At 50.3% G+C, this 22,143-nt stretch overlaps 1 protein-coding gene and 1 pseudogene across 1 annotated transcript in view; both read right to left on the bottom strand.

Moving 5' to 3' along the window:
• The window catches only part of mv (lysosomal-trafficking regulator mauve), an 80,975-nt gene that overhangs the window by 18,315 nt on the left and 40,517 nt on the right, over positions 1 to 22,143 (bottom strand). Inside the window, 19 exon segments of the mRNA XM_089732146.1 lie at positions 6,147 to 6,236; positions 6,807 to 6,953; positions 7,094 to 7,198; positions 7,275 to 7,405; positions 8,024 to 8,067; positions 8,639 to 8,940; positions 9,328 to 9,471; positions 11,484 to 11,654; positions 11,810 to 11,956; positions 12,304 to 12,465; positions 12,614 to 12,819; positions 13,143 to 13,235; positions 13,238 to 13,259; positions 13,740 to 13,814; positions 13,893 to 14,071; positions 14,145 to 14,199; positions 14,773 to 14,924; positions 15,699 to 15,854; positions 16,317 to 16,439. Of these exon segments, the coding sequence (XP_089588272.1) occupies positions 6,147 to 6,236; positions 6,807 to 6,953; positions 7,094 to 7,198; positions 7,275 to 7,405; positions 8,024 to 8,067; positions 8,639 to 8,940; positions 9,328 to 9,471; positions 11,484 to 11,654; positions 11,810 to 11,956; positions 12,304 to 12,465; positions 12,614 to 12,819; positions 13,143 to 13,235; positions 13,238 to 13,259; positions 13,740 to 13,814; positions 13,893 to 14,071; positions 14,145 to 14,199; positions 14,773 to 14,924; positions 15,699 to 15,854; positions 16,317 to 16,439 (2,504 nt within the window).
• LOC149501863 (uncharacterized) lies at positions 16,470 to 19,391 on the bottom strand (annotated as a pseudogene).

The raw sequence follows: 22,143 nt of genomic DNA, 5'->3' as shown, positions 1-22,143 counted from the left end.
GCACGAGGCCGCCAGCTCCCACGGCCCCCCGTGCGGCGCCCCTCGTGCGGCGGGAGAGCTCTGACTTACATCTAGTTGGTCCTCCAGCGGCACGTCGCACTTGGTGAGCAGGGCCGCGCACGAGGCCGCCAGCTCCCACGGCCCCCCGTGCGGCGCCCCTCGTGCGGCGGGAGAGCTCTGACTTACATCTAGTTGGTCCTCCAGCGGCACGTCGCACTTGGTGAGCAGGGCCGCGCACGAGGCCGCCAGCTCCCACGGCCCCCCGTGCGGCGCCGTCGTGCGGCGGGAGAGCTCTGACTTACATCTAGTTGGTCCTCCAGCGGCACGTCGCACTTGGTGAGCAGGGCCGCGCACGAGGCCGCCAGCTCCACGGCCCCCCGTGCGGCGCCCCTCGTGCGGCGGGAGAGCTCTGACTTACATCTAGTTGGTCCTCCAGCGGCACGTCGCACTTGGTGAGCAGGGCCGCGCACGAGGCCGCCAGCTCCCACGGCCCCCCGTGCGGCGCCCCTCGTGCGGCGGGAGAGCTCTGACTTACATCTAGTTGGTCCTCCAGCGGCACGTCGCACTTGGTGAGCAGGGCCGCGCACGAGGCCGCCAGCTCCCACGGCCCCCCGTGCGGCGCCGTCGTGCGGCGGGAGAGCTCTGACTTACATCTAGTTGGTCCTCCAGCGGCACGTCGCACTTGGTGAGCAGGGCCGCGCACGAGGCCGCCAGCTCCCACGGCCCCCCGTGCGGCGCCCCTCGTGCGGCGGGAGAGCTCTGACTTACATCTAGTTGGTCCTCCAGCGGCACGTCGCACTTGGTGAGCAGGGCCGCGCACGAGGCCGCCAGCTCCCACGGCCCCCCGTGCGGCGCCCCTCGTGCGGCGGGAGAGCTCTGACTTACATCTAGTTGGTCCTCCAGCGGCACGTCGCACTTGGTGAGCAGGGCCGCGCACGAGGCCGCCAGCTCCCACGGCCCCCCGTGCGGCGCCCTCGTGCGGCGGGAGAGCTCTGACTTACATCTAGTTGGTCCTCCAGCGGCACGTCGCACTTGGTGAGCAGGGCCGCGCACGAGGCCGCCAGCTCCCACGGCCCCCCGTGCGGCGCCCCTCGTGCGGCGGGAGAGCTCTGACTTACATCTAGTTGGTCCTCCAGCGGCACGTCGCACTTGGTGAGCAGGGCCGCGCACGAGGCCGCCAGCTCCCACGGCCCCCCGTGCGGCGCCCCTCGTGCGGCGGGAGAGCTCTGACTTACATCTAGTTGGTCCTCCAGCGGCACGTCGCACTTGGTGAGCAGGGCCGCGCACGAGGCCGCCAGCTCCCACGGCCCCCCGTGCGGCGCCCCTCGTGCGGCGGGAGAGCTCTGACTTACATCTAGTTGGTCCTCCAGCGGCACGTCGCACTTGGTGAGCAGGGCCGCGCACGAGGCCGCCAGCTCCCACGGCCCCCCGTGCGGCGCCGTGCGTGCGGCGGGAGAGCTCTGACTTACATCTAGTTGGTCCTCCAGCGGCACGTCGCACTTGGTGAGCAGGGCCGCGCACGAGGCCGCCAGCTCCCACGGCCCCCCGTGCGGCGCCGTGCGTGCGGCGGGAGAGCTCTGACTTACATCTAGTTGGTCCTCCAGCGGCACGTCGCACTTGGTGAGCAGGGCCGCGCACGAGGCCGCCAGCTCCCACGGCCCCCCGTGCGGCGCCCCTCGTGCGGCGGGAGAGCTCTGACTTACATCTAGTTGGTCCTCCAGCGGCACGTCGCACTTGGTGAGCAGGGCCGCGCACGAGGCCGCCAGCTCCCACGGCCCCCCGTGCGGCGCCCCTCGTGCGGTGGGAGAGCTCTGACTTACATCTAGTTGGTCCTCCAGCGGCACGTCGCACTTGGTGAGCAGGGCCGCGCACGAGGCCGCCAGCTCCCACGGCCCCCCGTGCGGCGCCGTGCGTGCGGCGGGAGAGCTCTGACTTACATCTAGTTGGTCCTCCAGCGGCACGTCGCACTTGGTGAGCAGGGCCGCGCACGAGGCCGCCAGCTCCCACGGCCCCCCGTGCGGCGCCCCTCGTGCGGCGGGAGAGCTCTGACTTACATCTAGTTGGTCCTCCAGCGGCACGTCGCACTTGGTGAGCAGGGCCGCGCACGAGGCCGCCAGCTCCCACGGCCCCCCGTGCGGCGCCCCTCGTGCGGCGGGAGAGCTCTGACTTACATCTAGTTGGTCCTCCAGCGGCACGTCGCACTTGGTGAGCAGGGCCGCGCACGAGGCCGCCAGCTCCCACGGCCCCCCGTGCGGCGCCCCTCGTGCGGCGGGAGAGCTCTGACTTACATCTAGTTGGTCCTCCAGCGGCACGTCGCACTTGGTGAGCAGGGCCGCGCACGAGGCCGCCAGCTCCCACGGCCCCCGTGCGGCGCCGTGCGTGCGGCGGGAGAGCTCTGACTTACATCTAGTTGGTCCTCCAGCGGCACGTCGCACTTGGTGAGCAGGGCCGCGCACGAGGCCGCCAGCTCCCACGGCCCCCCGTGCGGCGCCCCTCGTGCGGCGGGAGAGCTCTGACTTACATCTAGTTGGTCCTCCAGCGGCACGTCGCACTTGGTGAGCAGGGCCGCGCACGAGGCCGCCAGCTCCCACGGCCCCCCGTGCGGCGCCGTGCGTGCGGCGGGAGAGCTCTGACTTACATCTAGTTGGTCCTCCAGCGGCACGTCGCACTTGGTGAGCAGGGCCGCGCACGAGGCCGCCAGCTCCCACGGCCCCCCGTGCGGCGCCCCTCGTGCGGCGGGAGAGCTCTGACTTACATCTAGTTGGTCCTCCAGCGGCACGTCGCACTTGGTGAGCAGGGCCGCGCACGAGGCCGCCAGCTCCCACGGCCCCCCGTGCGGCGCCGTGCGTGCGGCGGGAGAGCTCTGACTTACATCTAGTTGGTCCTCCAGCGGCACGTCGCACTTGGTGAGCAGGGCCGCGCACGAGGCCGCCAGCTCCCACGACCCCCCGTGCGGCGCCGTGCGTGCGGCGGGAGAGCTCTGACTTACATCTAGTTGGTCCTCCAGCGGCACGTCGCACTTGGTGAGCAGGGCCGCGCACGAGGCCGCCAGCTCCCACGGCCCCCCGTGCGGCGCCCCTCGTGCGGCGGGAGAGCTCTGACTTACATCTAGTTGGTCCTCCAGCGGCACGTCGCACTTGGTGAGCAGGGCCGCGCACGAGGCCGCCAGCTCCCACGGCCCCCCGTGCGGCGCCCCTCGTGCGGCGGGAGAGCTCTGACTTACATCTAGTTGGTCCTCCAGCGGCACGTCGCACTTGGTGAGCAGGGCCGCGCACGAGGCCGCCAGCTCCCACGGCCCCCCGTGCGGCGCCCCTCGTGCGGCGGGAGAGCTCTGACTTACATCTAGTTGGTCCTCCAGCGGCACGTCGCACTTGGTGAGCAGGGCCGCGCACGAGGCCGCCAGCTCCCACGGCCCCCCGTGCGGCGCCGTGCGTGCGGCGGGAGAGCTCTGACTTACATCTAGTTGGTCCTCCAGCGGCACGTCGCACTTGGTGAGCAGGGCCGCGCACGAGGCCGCCAGCTCCCACGGCCCCCCGTGCGGCGCCGTGCGTGCGGCGGGAGAGCTCTGACTTACATCTAGTTGGTCCTCCAGCGGCACGTCGCACTTGGTGAGCAGGGCCGCGCACGAGGCCGCCAGCTCCCACGGCCCCCCGTGCGGCGCCCCTCGTGCGGCGGGAGAGCTCTGACTTACATCTAGTTGGTCCTCCAGCGGCACGTCGCACTTGGTGAGCAGGGCCGCGCACGAGGCCGCCAGCTCCCACGGCCCCCCGTGCGGCGCCGTGCGTGCGGCGGGAGAGCTCTGACTTACATCTAGTTGGTCCTCCAGCGGCACGTCGCACTTGGTGAGCAGGGCCGCGCACGAGGCCGCCAGCTCCCACGGCCCCCCGTGCGGCGCCCCTCGTGCGGCGGGAGAGCTCTGACTTACATCTAGTTGGTCCTCCAGCGGCACGTCGCACTTGGTGAGCAGGGCCGCGCACGAGGCCGCCAGCTCCCACGGCCCCCCGTGCGGCGCCGTGCGTGCGGCGGGAGAGCTCTGACTTACATCTAGTTGGTCCTCCAGCGGCACGTCGCACTTGGTGAGCAGGGCCGCGCACGAGGCCGCCAGCTCCCACGGCCCCCCGTGCGGCGCCCCTCGTGCGGCGGGAGAGCTCTGACTTACATCTAGTTGGTCCTCCAGCGGCACGTCGCACTTGGTGAGCAGGGCCGCGCACGAGGCCGCCAGCTCCCACGGCCCCCCGTGCGGCGCCCCTCGTGCGGCGGGAGAGCTCTGACTTACATCTAGTTGGTCCTCCAGCGGCACGTCGCACTTGGTGAGCAGGGCCGCGCACGAGGCCGCCAGCTCCCACGGCCCCCCGTGCGGCGCCGTGCGTGCGGCGGGAGAGCTCTGACTTACATCTAGTTGGTCCTCCAGCGGCACGTCGCACTTGGTGAGCAGGGCCGCGCACGAGGCCGCCAGCTCCCACGGCCCCCCGTGCGGCGCCGTGCGTGCGGCGGGAGAGCTCTGACTTACATCTAGTTGGTCCTCCAGCGGCACGTCGCACTTGGTGAGCAGGGCCGCGCACGAGGCCGCCAGCTCCCACGGCCCCCCGTGCGGCGCCCCTCGTGCGGCGGGAGAGCTCTGACTTACATCTAGTTGGTCCTCCAGCGGCACGTCGCACTTGGTGAGCAGGGCCGCGCACGAGGCCGCCAGCTCCCACGGCCCCCCGTGCGGCGCCCCTCGTGCGGCGGGAGAGCTCTGACTTACATCTAGTTGGTCCTCCAGCGGCACGTCGCACTTGGTGAGCAGGGCCGCGCACGAGGCCGCCAGCTCCCACGGCCCCCCGTGCGGCGCCCCTCGTGCGGCGGGAGAGCTCTGACTTACATCTAGTTGGTCCTCCAGCGGCACGTCGCACTTGGTGAGCAGGGCCGCGCACGAGGCCGCCAGCTCCCACGGCCCCCCGTGCGGCGCCGTGCGTGCGGCGGGAGAGCTCTGACTTACATCTAGTTGGTCCTCCAGCGGCACGTCGCACTTGGTGAGCAGGGCCGCGCACGAGGCCGCCAGCTCCCACGGCCCCCCGTGCGGCGCCGTGCGTGCGGCGGGAGAGCTCTGACTTACATCTAGTTGGTCCTCCAGCGGCACGTCGCACTTGGTGAGCAGGGCCGCGCACGAGGCCGCCAGCTCCCACGGCCCCCCGTGCGGCGCCCCTCGTGCGGCGGGAGAGCTCTGACTTACATCTAGTTGGTCCTCCAGCGGCACGTCGCACTTGGTGAGCAGGGCCGCGCACGAGGCCGCCAGCTCCCACGGCCCCCCGTGCGGCGCCCCTCGTGCGGGGGAGAGCTCTGACTTACATCTAGTTGGTCCTCCAGCGGCACGTCGCACTTGGTGAGCAGGGCCGCGCACGAGGCCGCCAGCTCCCACGGCCCCCGTGCGGCGCCGTGCGTGCGGCGGGAGAGCTCTGACTTACATCTAGTTGGTCCTCCAGCGGCACGTCGCACTTGGTGAGCAGGGCCGCGCACGAGGCCGCCAGCTCCCACGGCCCCCCGTGCGGCGCCCCTCGTGCGGCGGGAGAGCTCTGACTTACATCTAGTTGGTCCTCCAGCGGCACGTCGCACTTGGTGAGCAGGGCCGCGCACGAGGCCGCCAGCTCCCACGGCCCCCCGTGCGGCGCCCCTCGTGCGGCGGGAGAGCTCTGACTTACATCTAGTTGGTCCTCCAGCGGCACGTCGCACTTGGTGAGCAGGGCCGCGCACGAGGCCGCCAGCTCCCACGGCCCCCCGTGCGGCGCCGTGCGTGCGGCGGGAGAGCTCTGACTTACATCTAGTTGGTCCTCCAGCGGCACGTCGCACTTGGTGAGCAGGGCCGCGCACGAGGCCGCCAGCTCCCACGGCCCCCCGTGCGGCGCCCCTCGTGCGGCGGGAGAGCTCTGACTTACATCTAGTTGGTCCTCCAGCGGCACGTCGCACTTGGTGAGCAGGGCCGCGCACGAGGCCGCCAGCTCCCACGGCCCCCCGTGCGGCGCCGTGCGTGCGGCGGGAGAGCTCTGACTTACATCTAGTTGGTCCTCCAGCGGCACGTCGCACTTGGTGAGCAGGGCCGCGCACGAGGCCGCCAGCTCCCACGGCCCCCCGTGCGGCGCCGTGCGTGCGGCGGGAGAGCTCTGACTTACATCTAGTTGGTCCTCCAGCGGCACGTCGCACTTGGTGAGCAGGGCCGCGCACGAGGCCGCCAGCTCCCACGACCCCTCGTAGAGCGCTATCTGTTGGACGTCATATCTGTCTGTCATCTTATCCTCTCTTTGTTCGGCTTGAAGGACCAAAAAAATGTGAGGGCACAGAGCTGAGGTGCAATAGTTGTTTACTATTAATAACTCCGGATTTTACTAACGCACTTTAATACACACAATCACGTACAAATGTTCTATGTTCTAAATGTTGTTGTTATATGTTATATGGTTATATATATAGTTATATATTATTATTATTATTTATTTATTTAAATATTTATTTATTTATTATCATTCCATTCTTATTGTTAATCCTTATCGTTTGTAAAATATATGTTAACTTCATTTGTAATAGTTATGGTTTTCTCGCTGGTCAGTATAATAATTTTGATGAGGTTTTGTCCTCATTACATTTTACGATCAGTCGCCTGTTTGCGCGCTCGGTAAATTTAGAACTGAGCGAAAACGGACTCGTCTATCAAATCTATATTCTGCATGTTGATCGATAATTGTATCTTCATATCATGATACGCTTTGCTTCACAGGATTAAGAAGAAATGAAATAATTCCGTGAAGTGATAAAGCGCAGAAGCGCGTGCCGACCTGGTTGGCGAGGTGCAGGTAGTGCAGCGGCGGCGCGGGCGCGGGCGCGCGGCGCTGCAGGGCGGCGGCGGCCCGCACGATGGCGGCGCGCACGCAGGCGGCGCGGTGCTTGCCCAGCACCACCAGCCGCTCCGCCACGCCGCTGCTCTGCACACATCAGATTATTCAATACTCTCATATGTGGACCGGTCTTGTGACGCTTATAGAGTCGCTGCGCGGTCCACCAAGAGTGGTTAGTAACCGAAACTGTCGGAACAGTGTGATGGCGACTTAAGAAATAAATTTACTTGTACAAGGTCGTGGTCGGGCAGCGTGGCGATGGCGTCCCGGAGCAGCAGCAGCAGGCCCTCGCATGCCGTCCAGCCCGGCGCCGCCCCCGCGCGGACCCGGCGCTGCACAAACACAATTATTTGCAGACCCCGTGTCGTGCCCCCCGGCACCCCGTCCGGTCCCGGTCGCGAGACGCACCTGGTACATGCGGGCGACGGGCGGTTCGTGCGGTTCTTGCGGCTCAGGGTTGAGCTCGTCCAGCTCGACGACGATGTAGTCGTTCAGCTCGTCCCCTCGCTGCTCCCCCCCGCTCCCCTCCGCACCCTTCTCTGTAACGTGCATACAGTTGTGCGCTTGCTACATAGCAGGAATTAGTGCGGTGCATGGCGGACACGCGCTGTAAACATATTACATTTTCTCTATCGCTCTGTAAGGCGAATGTTGTATACAAGAGGACGACCGGTACGTCACGGGTAGTAACCCACGAACACGCCGCTAACATTACTGGCAGATCGCCAAGCGCTTGAAAACAGATGATAGAACTCAGCCTCGAGTGCGAACATTTTTATTAGAATAATCCAAGAAACTTCGGTTTTAATGGATGGACAAACGAGCCCACACACCACCTGGTGCTAAGCGATGCACAACACGCATGCCATCCGCTCGGCACTGCGACCGGCCCCACCCTCCCAACGTGCCTCGCTGCGGATGGAGGGAGTGACGTGCGCAGGACTACACAAGGCGAGGCGTGCATGGACACTCGCAGTGCCTTTAGAACTTGCATTACACACATGTGTAGTGCCCTCAGCCCTCAGCACACTTGCCGGTGACGTGCAGTTACAGCGGAGTGAGTCGCGCTATATCCGAACTAGTGTTGGCACACGGAGCGCACTCAATATCGGTAATAAATGACCCGAAACAAGGTCAAAGCTAAGCGTTAGGCTTACCGGTAGTTGCGTCGGACTGTTCAGACGCTGACGACATATTCTTCCTGCGGAAGGAAATTTCAATAATAATTATTTAAAACTAGCCGACCCGTCGTACTTCGTACCGGCTAACGATCAACGAATATATTCGACAGCCAATATACATATGTTAATGCTGTCCAATCCAATCCTGTCAAATCTAAAATACGCGATTTCCGAATAGTAAAATATATAGTATCTTGTCGATTTGAAACCTTTATTTAAATACGTTCCTTAATTTAAGGGGGGAGTTTGCCATAGCAACGGGGTGAACATTAGATGTTTGATAGTTACGAAATGCATGGACATTTTGAATGGGAAAAAGAAATTTCTTTTATTTTATTTTTTTGTAAGATTTTCAATATCTTTCCGGCCGTTCTCGAGTCATAAATGTTCCAACTAAACCGACTTTATTTTATATATCAAGATAAATTAATTATATTTTATTGGTAAGAGCAAGACGAATACTAGTATTAAAAGGGACACGGAAAAGCATAACAATGAAATATGGAAGGAAAGAAGTCCTTCCAACCAATTGACGAGAGCTTCGGCAGGTGGAGAGGCTACTTCACTTGTGTGTCAAACTGTGTTCCTCACCTGCCTTCCTTAATCTGCGCGTTGATGATCCCCTTCAACTGTTTGGTTGACTCCGCGCTGCTGTCCGTCCCTTCCTCGTTGTGTCCGCTTTGAGCCATGTCCTTGAGCAGGATGAGGTTGCTGTCGCTCGAGGCGCCGTCGGGCGGGTCCCCGGACGCGCGGACCCTGGCCGCGTCCGTCCGTCTGTATCGCCTTGATGACTTCCGTTTGAAGGAGTCTGTGAACTCGCTAGTTTCCTGTGTCTCCGCTGTCAGCAGGAAATAGAAGTTGGCCCTCGAGTGAGTGACGAATGTGTCGCTGGCCTGGCGGAGAGAGGAGGTACAGTACGTCAGGTTAGGATCAAGTTCCGCTGTAGTGGAGTTACAAATGAAATCCGTGAAGAAGTAATGTGTTTCGGTTTGAAGGGTGGGGCAGCCGTTGTAACTATACTGCGCCCTTATATCTCAAGATGGGTGGCGCATTTAGGTTGCAGATGTCTACGGGCTCCAGTAACCACCAGGTGGGCTGTGAGCTAGTCCACGCATCTAAACAATAAAAAAATGCTTAATATTAAAAATTCCTGATGTAGTTTTTTTACAACTTTGGCATTCGAATCTCTGTTACACTCACCTACTCGTAAGAGACATAATTCGTGGAAACGATATCGAGTCGTAAGTGCCTATCGAACCAGTTTACCTAGTGTTGCATACCTGATGCATGAGCAGCAGGAAGTCCTGCAGCGCGGCGAGGCGGGGCGGGTGCGGGGGGGCGCCCAGCAGCGCGCGCGCCAGCCGCACGGTGTCGGCGCCGCTGGACGCGCACAGCCCGCCCGCGCTCGAGTTCAGGAACCGCTCCTGCCCACGCGCATTGTTAACCAACTACTTCACCGACCCGGCTACGAGTATGTACGGGCCGATTCTATTCAATTGGACGCGGAGAGACTACATATCGCACATACCGTACTATATGCTATACGCACTTATGCAATTAAAAGAATATTTAAAAAAATATATATTTAAAAAAAGAAAAAAAAAGACATGCCCGCTGAGTTTCTTGCCAGTTCTCAGGACGGAGGCTAGTTTTTGTGAATTGGCGGTAGTTCTTTTTAACGTTCAACAAGTATGTACTGTATTCAATGTTTGTTAACACTGAACTGAGTATGAGAAAATACATTTTTTAATATCTAGTTATTAGTGAGACGAGAGAGATGTTTGTTTTTTGTAGTTTAAATATTATCATTTTATTTCTATAGCCTAGCAGAACTATATCAGAGTTATATAATAAGATGTTGAATTTGCCAACGTTTCTCATAAAAAATTACATAGTTTGCATAAGTGACGTTATCGCACCGTATGTGCGATATATACATTATATTATCAATAGCGGAAAATTGCGGACTATATTTTTGAAAAGTAAATTTTTAAACAAACCTAAGAACCCCCTAATAATCAGTTCTGATAATAAAAATCAGATTGTGCGAGCAACTAATGATCCCTAATTCCCAAGTCGGTTTTGATATATTACGAACAGCAGTAACATTAACTTCTGCTTGTGTAGTTCCCGATTTTGTGAAATATCATCTGCCTATATAATTTCGTGAGTATATGGATGATGTACACGTACATTCAACATGTGGCTCATCTCTCTCGCTGTAAAGTTTCATATTAAGTTAAAAATATCAAATAGATAATACGATAACGATGCAGGAGTGTCAGCGCGGATGTGACCGGCGCGTGTGGCGTGTGGCGGCGTGCAGTTTTGCAGCGTGTGCATCTCATTTACTTGGGATTTAATACAGGAGTGAATATTGTACAAAAAATGAGACCGATAAAAGTTATTTAGTTAAAACATGTTGCCAAGACTGAATTATCTATCTGTCTATCTATGTATTATAATATAAAATATTATAACAAAAATAAAATATTATTGATGTAAAAGTTCTGTAATTAATTAAAAGTTTTGTGTCTTCACAGACGTGTAAATTACTTTTTTATTAGACATCTTGGTCTTCATGCTTATTTTATTAACTCGATAAAAAAAAAAATGTTTTCCGTATAATCCTCAATCTGCTATTAAGGAACACGCTGAGAAAATTAAGGACAAGAAAACCGCGAGTTGACCCTTGTATCCACAGTCTGCCAGCACGACCGAAAGGTACGCGCCGCGGCGTAATAATGTTTAGCTTTAATATAAATTATAGAAAAAACTCTAAAGACATTGAGTTCGACCGGGAATCGACCCCAGTGCCCGCGGTACACTGGTCAAGGTGACCAGCCATTGGGCCAACGAGATGATCGTTGTTAAGTCAAGTTTAAGCAAATAGTGTGTAAATGTACATGAGCTGGGAGCCGGCTCGTGCCGCCGGGCGCGTTTAGTTCTACAGCACATTCAAAGCTGGACGGACTACTTGCAAATTACCTTTGTTTATCGCGGTTCGACTGAGCTAAGCTAGGGAATAAATGAAAAATTCAATAAAAACTCTATCAATGAACGATAAAACCAGTGAAGCATAATCTAATTAAGTTATTTAATTAACGATAAAATCCACACGCGTTCGTTATTCTCGTAGGCTTCACAGTTCCCTCGTGCCCGAGAAGGTTTGAGACGCCCGCGGGATGTGCGCAGCTACCTCGAAGCTCTTACAGTGACGCTGGTCAGCGACTTGCCCGGTAGGCTGGTGCCGGGTCCGCGCGGAGGTACTCGGCCAAAATCGATTTGTTTGTGACGAAATCAATTATTTCATTATGTCCAAGTATTTATGAGGATTGGAACAGAACTAAAACAGTCTCTCCATATAGACGACACACTCGTCCCCACTACTTATGTTGTGATCTTGTGAAACTTATGTGTGATTAAGTGGAAGTACCTTGAGGGCCAAGAGCAAGTAGTCCATGAGGTCGAGCCTGTTCATCTGCAGCAAGTTGAAGTGTCTCTGGGGATGATGGTCTCGCAGCAGTAGCAGCATAGCACTCAGCAGCAGCGCGAAGCCGGAGCCGCGCCCCACCGCTCCGCCCTGCTCCACCTCCCAGTTGAACTCCTGTGCACAAAGGCAACACGTACACAATATGCCCGGGCGGACATCACTTCCACAACCATATATATGACATACGGTCATGTCGACGGACTCCAATAAGGTATTGCTGGGTAAGCTTCATGTATATATAGCAATAAAAAGGTTTATCTCAAATTTACCTGTCCAGTTTCTAGGTGTCTCCAGGCTTTCAAGAGGAGCACCAGTAGAGAAGGTTCTAGCAGTACAGCATCAGTCCTGCCCATCAATATGATATTGTCGCCATTCACGCTCATTATGGGACTGCTGCAAGCTTCGTTCAGTATGACCTGGAAGAGTTTTTAGACAAACGTCGACTTTATTCATTACTTTTTTACTTTCGAAATTTGTAGAAACGAGATTGACATTTTTTTAGCGATGAGAAAAAAAGTTAATGCAACGACTTGTATCGCAAAAGCAACATAAGAGAAGTTTCACCCTCGGCTGTGCAAGAAGTTTGACTTGTATAATGTGATAAATGACAGAAGTTAGACTACATGTCATACACATGTGATCACTAGAAAACATTCGCACTGAGGCGGTTCAAGAAGTATGACTGTTATAACGTGAGAAGCGACAGAAGTTGAGCTTCAAGTCGTAGACGTGTGACGACTACAAAGCACGTGCGGTGCGGCACCTCGAGCAGGTGCGGGCCGACGACGCAGCGCGGCGCCGCCAGCAGCGCCAGCAGCATGTCGAGCCGCAGCGCGCCGTACAGCCGCCCGTCCAGGCGTGCCGCGCGCAGCACCGTGCCCAGAGCCGCGCCCTGCTCCGGCGCGGTGCCCCCCAGCTCGATCACCTGCACGGTCACTCTTCAATCTACATTCGTTTTAGGTTTCGGATATGTTACTTCATACTTGGAGTAATGAAAGGATTAGTTATTCACTGATGTGCGTTGCATATTGCCATTAATATAGTTAAGCTCAGAGGATGTTTCGTGAACTAACCCTAGCATAGAGATAGAGCAGCAGATCAGGTCCGCCGAGTAAGTAGAGCGCAGGCGCCACGCCCTTGTGTCTGCTGGAGAGCGGGGTCCCGGTCCAAGTGGTGAACAGCGTCTCCGGGATGGGGGCTCCGGCGGGGCTCGCGTGCGGCGGGGGCGCAGACACGGATGACGTCACGCTGGATGCAGACGCAACTCGACCCGAGAACACTGATCACACGCAACGCAACGATACTTCACAACCGAAGTGCGACAGGGCTCTCTACTTTTGTACTAGTACTTCAATCCTGTCTTCAGTCTGCCGCTCCTTGGAGCGTTCCTTTAACCTTGTGATATTAGAAACTTATCGCACTTGGTGGAGTTTTCATTCACAGTTTTATGTCAAAGTTAGTGGTGCCCGCGTGCAGTCGGTCGGGTAGTCGCTCAGAGCTGGGCTTACATAGCCTACTGTTGGCGCCACCTACCGAGCACTACTGGTAACGCCAGTACTTTAAATGAAGATATTGTCAAGTGTGTGAGCAGTGAGCTCGTACCTGTGGGCAGCGCAGCGTTCTGATGATACAAGTTGATGACGTGAGGCGAGCTCGCCGAGAAGGACAGCAACAAACTGTCGGTGAGTTCCCTCATGTCGGACGGGACACGTTGAACATCTGCCGCATAACATGTACTTGGCGAGGGTTGGGGTAACGGAGACTTTTACAATGTCGTCACTCACTTTGAGGTATGATTTCTTCGGTTTCAGTTGTAACAGTACAACGGCTCTCCCATCCTTCAAACCGAATCGCATTACTGCTTCACGGCAGAAATAGGCAGGGCGGTGGTACCTACCCTGCTCACAAGAGGTCCTACCACCAGTAATTACGCAAATTATAATTATGGTTTGATTTTTATTACAAGTTGTTACTTCTACGATATTTTACTGCGAAATTCAGTCGTGAACATTAGTTAAGAACGTATTTCATTAAAAAAAAATTGTACTTTGTTTGCGGGATTCGAACACCGGCGCATCACTAGATACGAATGCACCGGGCGTCTTATCCTGTAGGCCACGACAATTTTGATCTAAGCTTAGATCAAACGATTTTCGATCACGTCAACACCAGCAAATAATTGACGAACTAAGCGCTCACCTGCTCCCAGTCCACGTTCGAGTCCAGCAAGTTCGGCGAGAGGACCGGCGCGAAATTCGGAGCATCACACTGGACCTGTTGGTTAGGAGGATGGGAGAGTTATTGAATGTGTGAGGGTGGAGCAGCCTGGGCGGCGCGGGCGGGCGGGCGTACCTGCGCGGCGAGGTCGGGGGGGGCGGCGGCGCGGAGCAGCGCGCGGCGGGCGGACAGCAGCGGGGCGCGGTACACGTGCACGCCGCACACGTCCCACGCGCCGCACGCGCCCGCCCCGCGCGCCGCCCGCGCGTCGCCCAGCACCACGCTCGTCGGGGTGATCTTGCGGACCAGGATGCCTGCAAGCCGACACACCGAAGCTGTGATATAAGCCGGCGCGGTTCAAAACACAAAGTACTATGTAGCGCTTACCCTGAATTGGCAACGATACTGGGTCGCACTCGTAGCCGTCTATGAAAACTGTGACCTGTCAATGAAATTACTCTTTACAACATCAAACGAACTTTATATTGTTTAAAAAGTTTACAGCATCGCTTCTCTAATGTAACTTTAACTCTTTAAAGAATTCTATACTTTAAGTTTAAGATTGTAAAGTAAATTGTGGTATATCACAATATGTAGGAGAATATTTACCTCAGACGTGCACGCTGCACACTGCCCACTCTCGACACAAAGTTGGCGTGTGCCTATCCTATATATATGAGTTTATATATGTGTATATATTATACGGCTGGTTTTCTGTTAATGAATAGTGCTGAAGTGAATTTTAGAAGTAACGACAGGGAAGACCTTCCACCGAGCGGGTGATATTGTTCCATGGACAGAGAGCCCACGTGCGGTGGAAACTATGCAAGCTTATGTTGAAAATGTCGTTAGCGCGATTCAGGCAATTGTCATTATCTTTTTCCTCTGATAGCTACCGCCAGAAAAACATTGCTTCTTGCTTACACAGCCTTTATACATCTTACAACCTACAAATAAATGAATTAAAAATAAATAAATAAGCATGCCCGTGTTTTAGATATATAGTGTGGGTGACCTGCACGTGCACGCGGCGCTGGCGGAGTGTCTCGGCGACGTTGAGTCCGACGCAGTGCCAGCGGCGCGGCGCCAGCTGCCCCACGCCGCGCGCCTCGCTCAGCACGCGGTTGCAGCCCGGCTCCGGCCGGCACAGCCGCAGCGTGAACGTGCCTGCCGACCGCACCGCCCTTGTGTTACTTGTCAACTGCGACCTATAGTCCGTAGACTCTCCGAAACAGCACCGGAATAGTGTAGGAGTCAAGTGTACTAAATTGAACTGAAGTGTTCATGGTGCTGGTTTTAAAATTCTTCCACTTGCTTTTTTTTCCTACCTAGCTGAGAGCCTTGAGAGGCCATTTCAGCGTAACCTTAACTAGTAGGTGAGTTCACGGGGCTCAAACCTGACGACGTTGCTAACACGAACCCTAGCAAGAGCCGTGCTTCGCATAATCTACCACCGGATCGGAAACGCAACCCACTGAGAAGAACCGGCGAGAAACTCAGTGGTCTGTGTCTGTGGGTTAATTTACTCGTCGAATCCTTCGACGAGAACGACGACCAGTGCCACTTGCTACTATGGCGCCGCATTAATTAGCTCCCTTTCAGGGGACACTTTTTTATTACACTGAAAAATGGTGCTCCTTACTTCGACTCCGTCGTGGGTGAGCATCACGTGTTAGGTGGAGTGGTAATTGTTCGATCGAGTTTAATTATCACAATAAATAGTCAAGGGTAAATAAACCCAATAGATGATGCTGTTCTCCTACTGTTTTCATTTATATACCTATTGTTAAATTAATACGTTGAAAGTATATTTCGTTGACGCGAAAAAACCTATTTAATCATTAAGTTAAATTTTACCCATCTGACACCACCGTTGACGCCGAAGTATCCTCGACCCGCGTCAGCACGGCGGCAGAGAAAAGCGCTATAGCGAAAACTTACCGGTTCCAGTGTCCAGCCAAAGCTCGAACATGAGAGAGTCATGTCCGATGGAGACCACATGCGAGAGTTCGGAAGGCTTTGTTGCTTCCTTCGTCGGAGACTTCCTCTTCGGAGACTCCACGTCCGAGGAATCGTCGTGAATGTCATTTATGTCTTCTGTTAAAAGCGTTGACGAACATGTTAGTAAAATAGTAACCATTATAGCTTAAAATATCAAGGTACAAATTTCAATGTTCGGAACTTGTTTAAAGGGGGGTCCTAAAAATTTTGAGCACCGAAATTCGGGAATCAATGTACGAAGTCGGCGTCGGGCCCGTTAGCGTGGCGTCAATTTGTAATGTTAATCACGCTTGCTACACTTTCCGCGTAGTCGAGTAGTTATGGTACTTAACTACATCTTTCATTCATTCTAGATAACATGAGAGCCCACAATATATGAATCTGATAAAATTAAGCTTACAGTTGGTAACGAATATAGACTTGTTTTCTGCTTAGTTTAAGGTAATAATAGTACATTATACCTTTTGGGATCGTACATGTAAGGCTTTTCCGTATTTATGTTAGACGATCGAGTGAATTTGAAAATAAGCACGGCACTAATGTGTAGTAGATACGTACTGGAGGCGTGAGGTCGGTACGTGAGGCCGGACAGCAGCAGCGCGAAGCCGGCCAGCCACGGCGCCCAGCCCGCGCCCTCCACCCCGCACCGCGCCGCCCCGCGCGCCCAGCACGACGTCACGCCTGCGCACACCACACTCATCCAACCACCGTACTGTGCCGCGGTGCAGCAACAAACTTTTTTTAAAGAAATACGTATAACACAGACTATTTTTACAATGAAGGAATAGCACTGTATAAAAGTGCATTTTCATGCCTGCGTAATTAGTGGCAGGGGGGCAGGCAGCGCACACGAGCGCGTGTCGCGTCCGCCCCTCCACCCCTTCCTCGAACTACTCGTAAGGCGCTCCCGACCCCGCAGAGTCAGTGTTGCCAGTCGCTCGTCATCCGTCCGTAGTAGTATTTTAGTCTTATTTTTTCTACTTAACTTTTACTAATATTTATTCCTTCACTGTCTCGTATTAAGTCCTTGTTTTCTGGTGGTCTGGGTACTGTTACACGGCCCTTCTCAAACTTCTTTTTAAAAAAACACAAAAACTTTTCACGACTAAACTGTCTTTATTAGATTTCACAATTTTACAACACTATTGTTGACTTCTCAAATTTACGTATGCTCGCGACGGCTTCCAGATTCTAACTTATGTATGCTCGCGACGGCTTCCAGATTCTAAACTGGTTTTCAATACGATTTGATTTTACAAGAAAGCTAAAAATGATGACTCTAATGGAAAAAACACAATGAGCTAGTAAACGAGCTGATTAGGGCAAAGCTGCTTTGTAGAGTAGTGTGTAACAGCTCCCCCTTTTTGACGAAGCTTTCATCCTCAATAAGATGAAGCATAGTTAAACGAAAATAATATAAAATTTGAGGAGTCATTACAAAATCATTAAATCATTAAATTGAAAATAGAAAATAAAACAGAAAATATTGAAAATTCGTTCTTAATAATATTTATAAAATTAAAGTTAGGAATTAGTATTAAAATTAACATTACAATGTATGTTTAAACTTGTATAAAACATTCAAAATTAGAATTAGAAAATTATATAAAATATTATTCATGTTTAATATAAGTATATTTTTTTTTATTAAGTTATTAAAAATTTAGATTTCTGTTTGAAGAGGATTGATCCTTATTATAAATAGTAGATTTATAATTCTGCTTCTGCCTAATTGGCAAAGATTGTATAGACATTTTATCTTCATCATTGGATGACATCTCAGTCATCTCGATAGAATTTGAAACTTTAGATTTTTTATTGGTTGATTTTGTGTTATAACATCCGTTAAATATTTGAATACAACATACAGAATTGGACGTTTTGTTTTTAAAATATCTGTAAATCTTATACATTAAAAATAGAAACAAACACACGATAAGGATATAAGTAAATGTAGAATAGTATGAACCATATTTAATCAAATGAGATTGTTTCTCAATATTATTTAATTCATTTTCTAAATTGTCCATTTGGTGCGTCGCATATTTCAAGGAATCTAGATTTATTTTGCTAATAGAGATTGGCGACAAATGTGGTAAACTTTCATTAAGTATGTCTCTCTTACAACAATCATCGGATGTAATATCAAAGCTTATATTTAAAGGAGATTTAATAATAAAAGAGTGAGAATTTGTTGGTATAAGTTGAATGGTCTTAGAGTAACCGATACAATTGTTTGTTAACTTAAGAATTCCTGTTCCTTCGATAGAATAATCATGGATGACGTCATTACATTTGATAGTAAGTTTACTTTTATTTGATTGAACGTATATCCATTTGTTATTTAGTAGTTTTTGCCAAATATCAATTTGACCATATAAAATTTTAGAAATACATTCAGAGGGCAATGAAAGAATAACCTCTGTTAATAATTTAGATTCACAATTAGGATTACTTACACTTGAGTATATAGTTATTGATTCACATATAGAATAGTTATTGTTTATCATTTTACAATTATCAAAATTATCCAGCATAGCATAATGCAGTCTATCGTCACTTAAAGCGATGTACGAGTTAGACGGTTTAATTAAAGCGAAAGTGCGATGTGACTCATCGTGAGGTGTAGGTAAAGGTATGTTTTTATAAACAACGAACTTGTCTGGAATTATTAAAGGAATTCGTAATACGAATATGACTTTATTATTATAGAAATAAGAACTAAGCTTAGAAACATCGATCAATGAATGAATATTTTGAATATTTAGGGTGACTGGAAAGTCTAGCCTTTTATTTATTTGATTACTATGCTTAAATAATTCATTATAAAGATCTAAGGGGACTAATTACGCTAGGGTGTAGGATGTTAACCTTCGAAAATAATATAGAACTTAATGTAGTGTCTAGAAAATTTGAAATAGTTAGTAGAGAACTTTCGATAATATTAAGTAAATTATTAACTTAGAATTATACAATAATAGATTATCAGTTTTTGTAATTTGAGAAAATATTTCGTTCATTTTATTTATTTGAGAATTCAATTTAATCTCGTTTTGATTAAGTTTGTAGATAGTCGTATTAAAATTATTTATAGTAGACTTTATTATATGAATGTTATCTCTCATTAAGTGAAATATCTCTGTCTCACTCTTTTTACATGATTCGATCGCAGCGTCGTATTTCCTCGCATCGTCTGCGTCTAATGTACCAAAGAAAAACTTTAAAATTTCGCCTCCAAATTCTAGAGAGCGTTTGACCTTGTGCATTGGTCGATAATCAATAATGTGCGATAAAGATTTTAATTTATTAAAATTAGATTGAATTAGGACCTCAGTGGGACTAGATATGTCATTACACAAACTTAAATCTTTTGACTGAATTTTATTACAAAGGTTAAGAGTATCTTGTAGTAGATTTTGTATTTTATTAAGATAAGGTTCTAGAAAGATGAGGTCAATGTGCGTGACGACTTTCCAATAGTCGTTATAAAAACTTATGTGTCGTAGGTTCAAAATAAATTCCGGGACTATGCGCGATAGGGATAATATTCGATTCGGCGCGACTGTGGCGTAAAGAGCCATGACAGCATAAGATTCTGAAAATAAACACATAGAATAAGTTTAGACGTAGAAGTTAGATTGTAGCAGGTTTAATTTCGTTGGTATGATATTTAATTTGTTTACGACCTACTTGTAAGGTCACGTTATGTTTATTGTGTACTTTAGTAATTTTGTAAGGCCTTTCCATATGGGCGATAGAGCTTTTCTCAATTTATGATGGTGTTTTAAATATACCATATCACCAGCTTTATACAAAATTTCGCGAGAATTGGTATCATAGTATTGTTTAGACCTTTCTTTACTGTTAATAATATTTTGTATCGCTTTTTCGCGACTAAAACGCATTCTATATTGTAATGCGCGAATATATTCATTATAGGTTGTGTTACTGGTGCTTTCATATAAAGAACTTGGAATGGACGGTTTGTAACCGAATAATAACTCGTGTGGAGTATAATTAGTAGTGCAATGGGGAGTAGTATTATAGGCTAATATTGCAGTAAATAAATAGGCAATGCCAATCGTTTTGATTTTCATTAACGAAAGACTTTAAATATTCTTTTAAAGTAGCGTGTGAGCGTTCTAGAGCTCCGTTTGTTTGAGGATGATACGGAGTTGCAAATAAAGCTTTTACTTTTAAGATTTCAGTTAGTTGTTTAAATAATTCTGACGCAAAGCAAGTACCTAGGTCAGTTAAAATGGTTTTTGGAAAACCGAACAAAGACATGAAATGTACGATATTACGAGCTATCTCCTCACTAGTAGAAGTAACCATAGGGTAAGCACTCGTGAATTTGGTTAAATCATCTTGTAAAGTTAGAATAAACTTGAAATTTTGAAAACCTGAGTCGGGCAAAGGGCCTACGACATCTAAGGCTAACCGCTCAAACGGCTTAGTAGATGTAGACGTGATCTCCATCGGAGCTTTATTTGATTTACGTAGAGGTTTGTTAATTTGACAAAGTTTGCAGCTTTTTACATATTGTTCAATATCAGAACGCATACCTTTCCAATAGTACATAGCTTTAATGCGCTTATACATGCGTTGTGATCCTGGGTGACCAGCGATAGGTGAATCGTGGTTTTCCTTTAAATTTTAGGGACTCTATTGGAGTCGGATAAATTAATTTATTTTTATAAATATGTATTTTGATATTAGTATTATGGAAAACATAGGAAATTATATTATAGACTTTCGTGTAATTTAATTTAGAGAATGGGTCTGAAAAATCTGGTAATGCTAAATCTGTGATATTTTCACACTCTATTAACATATTTCTTAGTTTAATTAATAAATTATAAATATCTCTAAAATGAGTCTCTTCGTAATGATGAACTTTAGTGTATAAGAAGTAGAAAGTTTTATTTTTATTTTAATACTTTGATTGTAAGAAGTTCGCGTTCGGAATTTAGTAACTCTTCAGTATTTTCGAGTTGGTTTAAGATATCCTCGCAGTGAGGTATAGAATAATCAAAATCTAATGAAACTGGGCAAGCGATTGTATTAAACTTAGATAAATGTAGACTTTCAGTACATTATTCGATAACAGTGTCTGATATTGGAAGTTTGTTTATAAATTGAAGTTTAAAATATTTTTCATAACTAAGATTGTTCAAATTATTTATATTTATAGCGTTGATAGGGCAACGAGATAAAGCATCGGCGTTAGAGTTAAGACGACCTTGCTTGTAAACTATTTCATAGTCATACTCTTCGAGTTTAAGACGCCAGCGAATAAGCCTACTACCGGGGTCTTTTACATTAAATAACCACACAAGAGGTCTGTGATCTGTTACGATTTTAAATTTGTTGCCGTATAAGTATGGCCTAAAAGTTTTAACAGCAAATAAGATGGCTAAAAGCTCTTTCTCAGTGGTGGAATAGTTGCCTTCGGCTTTGTTTAAAGTGCGTGATGCATACGCTATTGGTTTATCCTTGCCTATTTGACCTTGGGATAAAATTTCGCCTATGGCGTAATTACTTGCATCTGTAGTAACATTAAAAGGTTCTGAAAAATTTGGATATTGAAGTAGAGGGGCAGTAACTAGTTTTTCTTTTAAGAATTCGAATGCGTGTTGCTGTTCCTTGTTCCAAAGGAAGTCAGCATCCTTCTTCAAGAGGGAAGTAAGTGGTTTAGTTAACTTAGAGAAGTTTTCGATAAAACGGCGATAATAACCTATGAGGCCTAAAAATGATTTTATTTCTTTAGGATTTTTCGGAATTGGGAATTGTGAAACGGCCTTGACTTTTTCGGGATTAGGAGAAACACCTTTATCGGTGATAATATGGCCAAGATAAGTGACTTCGTGTCTTAAAAATTCACACTTGTCTGGTTGGAGTTTGAGGTTGAATTGTCGAAATTTATCAAATACCAATTTTAATTTGGTAATGTGCGAGTTAAGATTTTGGCTGTACACGATACAATCGTCCAAATAAATATAACAATGGAGGCCTTGTAGACCTGATAGAACAGTGTTCATAAGACGTTGAAAAGTAGCAGGGGCATTTTTCAACCCAAAAGGCATTCTGGTGAATTCGTAATGTCCAGACATGCTCGAATTAGTGCTAATTGTAAAACCTGTTTTTGGGGCGTCCTGAGCGCTGGTTCGTAATTGGTGAAATCCGCTTGTAAGATCCAGCGTACTAAAATATTTAGAATGACCCAACTGGTCTAGAATGTCTGTAATAAGAGGTAGCGGATAAGTCTCTGAAACGGTAACGTCATTAAGGCGTCGGTAATCTATAACGATTCTCCATTTTCGTTTACCGGAAGCGTCCATTTTCTTGGGCACAACCCAAACCGGAGCGCTCCAGGGTGAAATAG

The sequence above is a fragment of the Bombyx mandarina genome, chromosome 12 (assembly GCF_030267445.1).
Source record: "Bombyx mandarina strain Sakado chromosome 12, ASM3026744v2".
Taxonomy (NCBI): Eukaryota; Metazoa; Arthropoda; class Insecta; order Lepidoptera; family Bombycidae; genus Bombyx; species Bombyx mandarina.
This window is presented reverse-complemented; position numbering and strand designations above follow the sequence as displayed.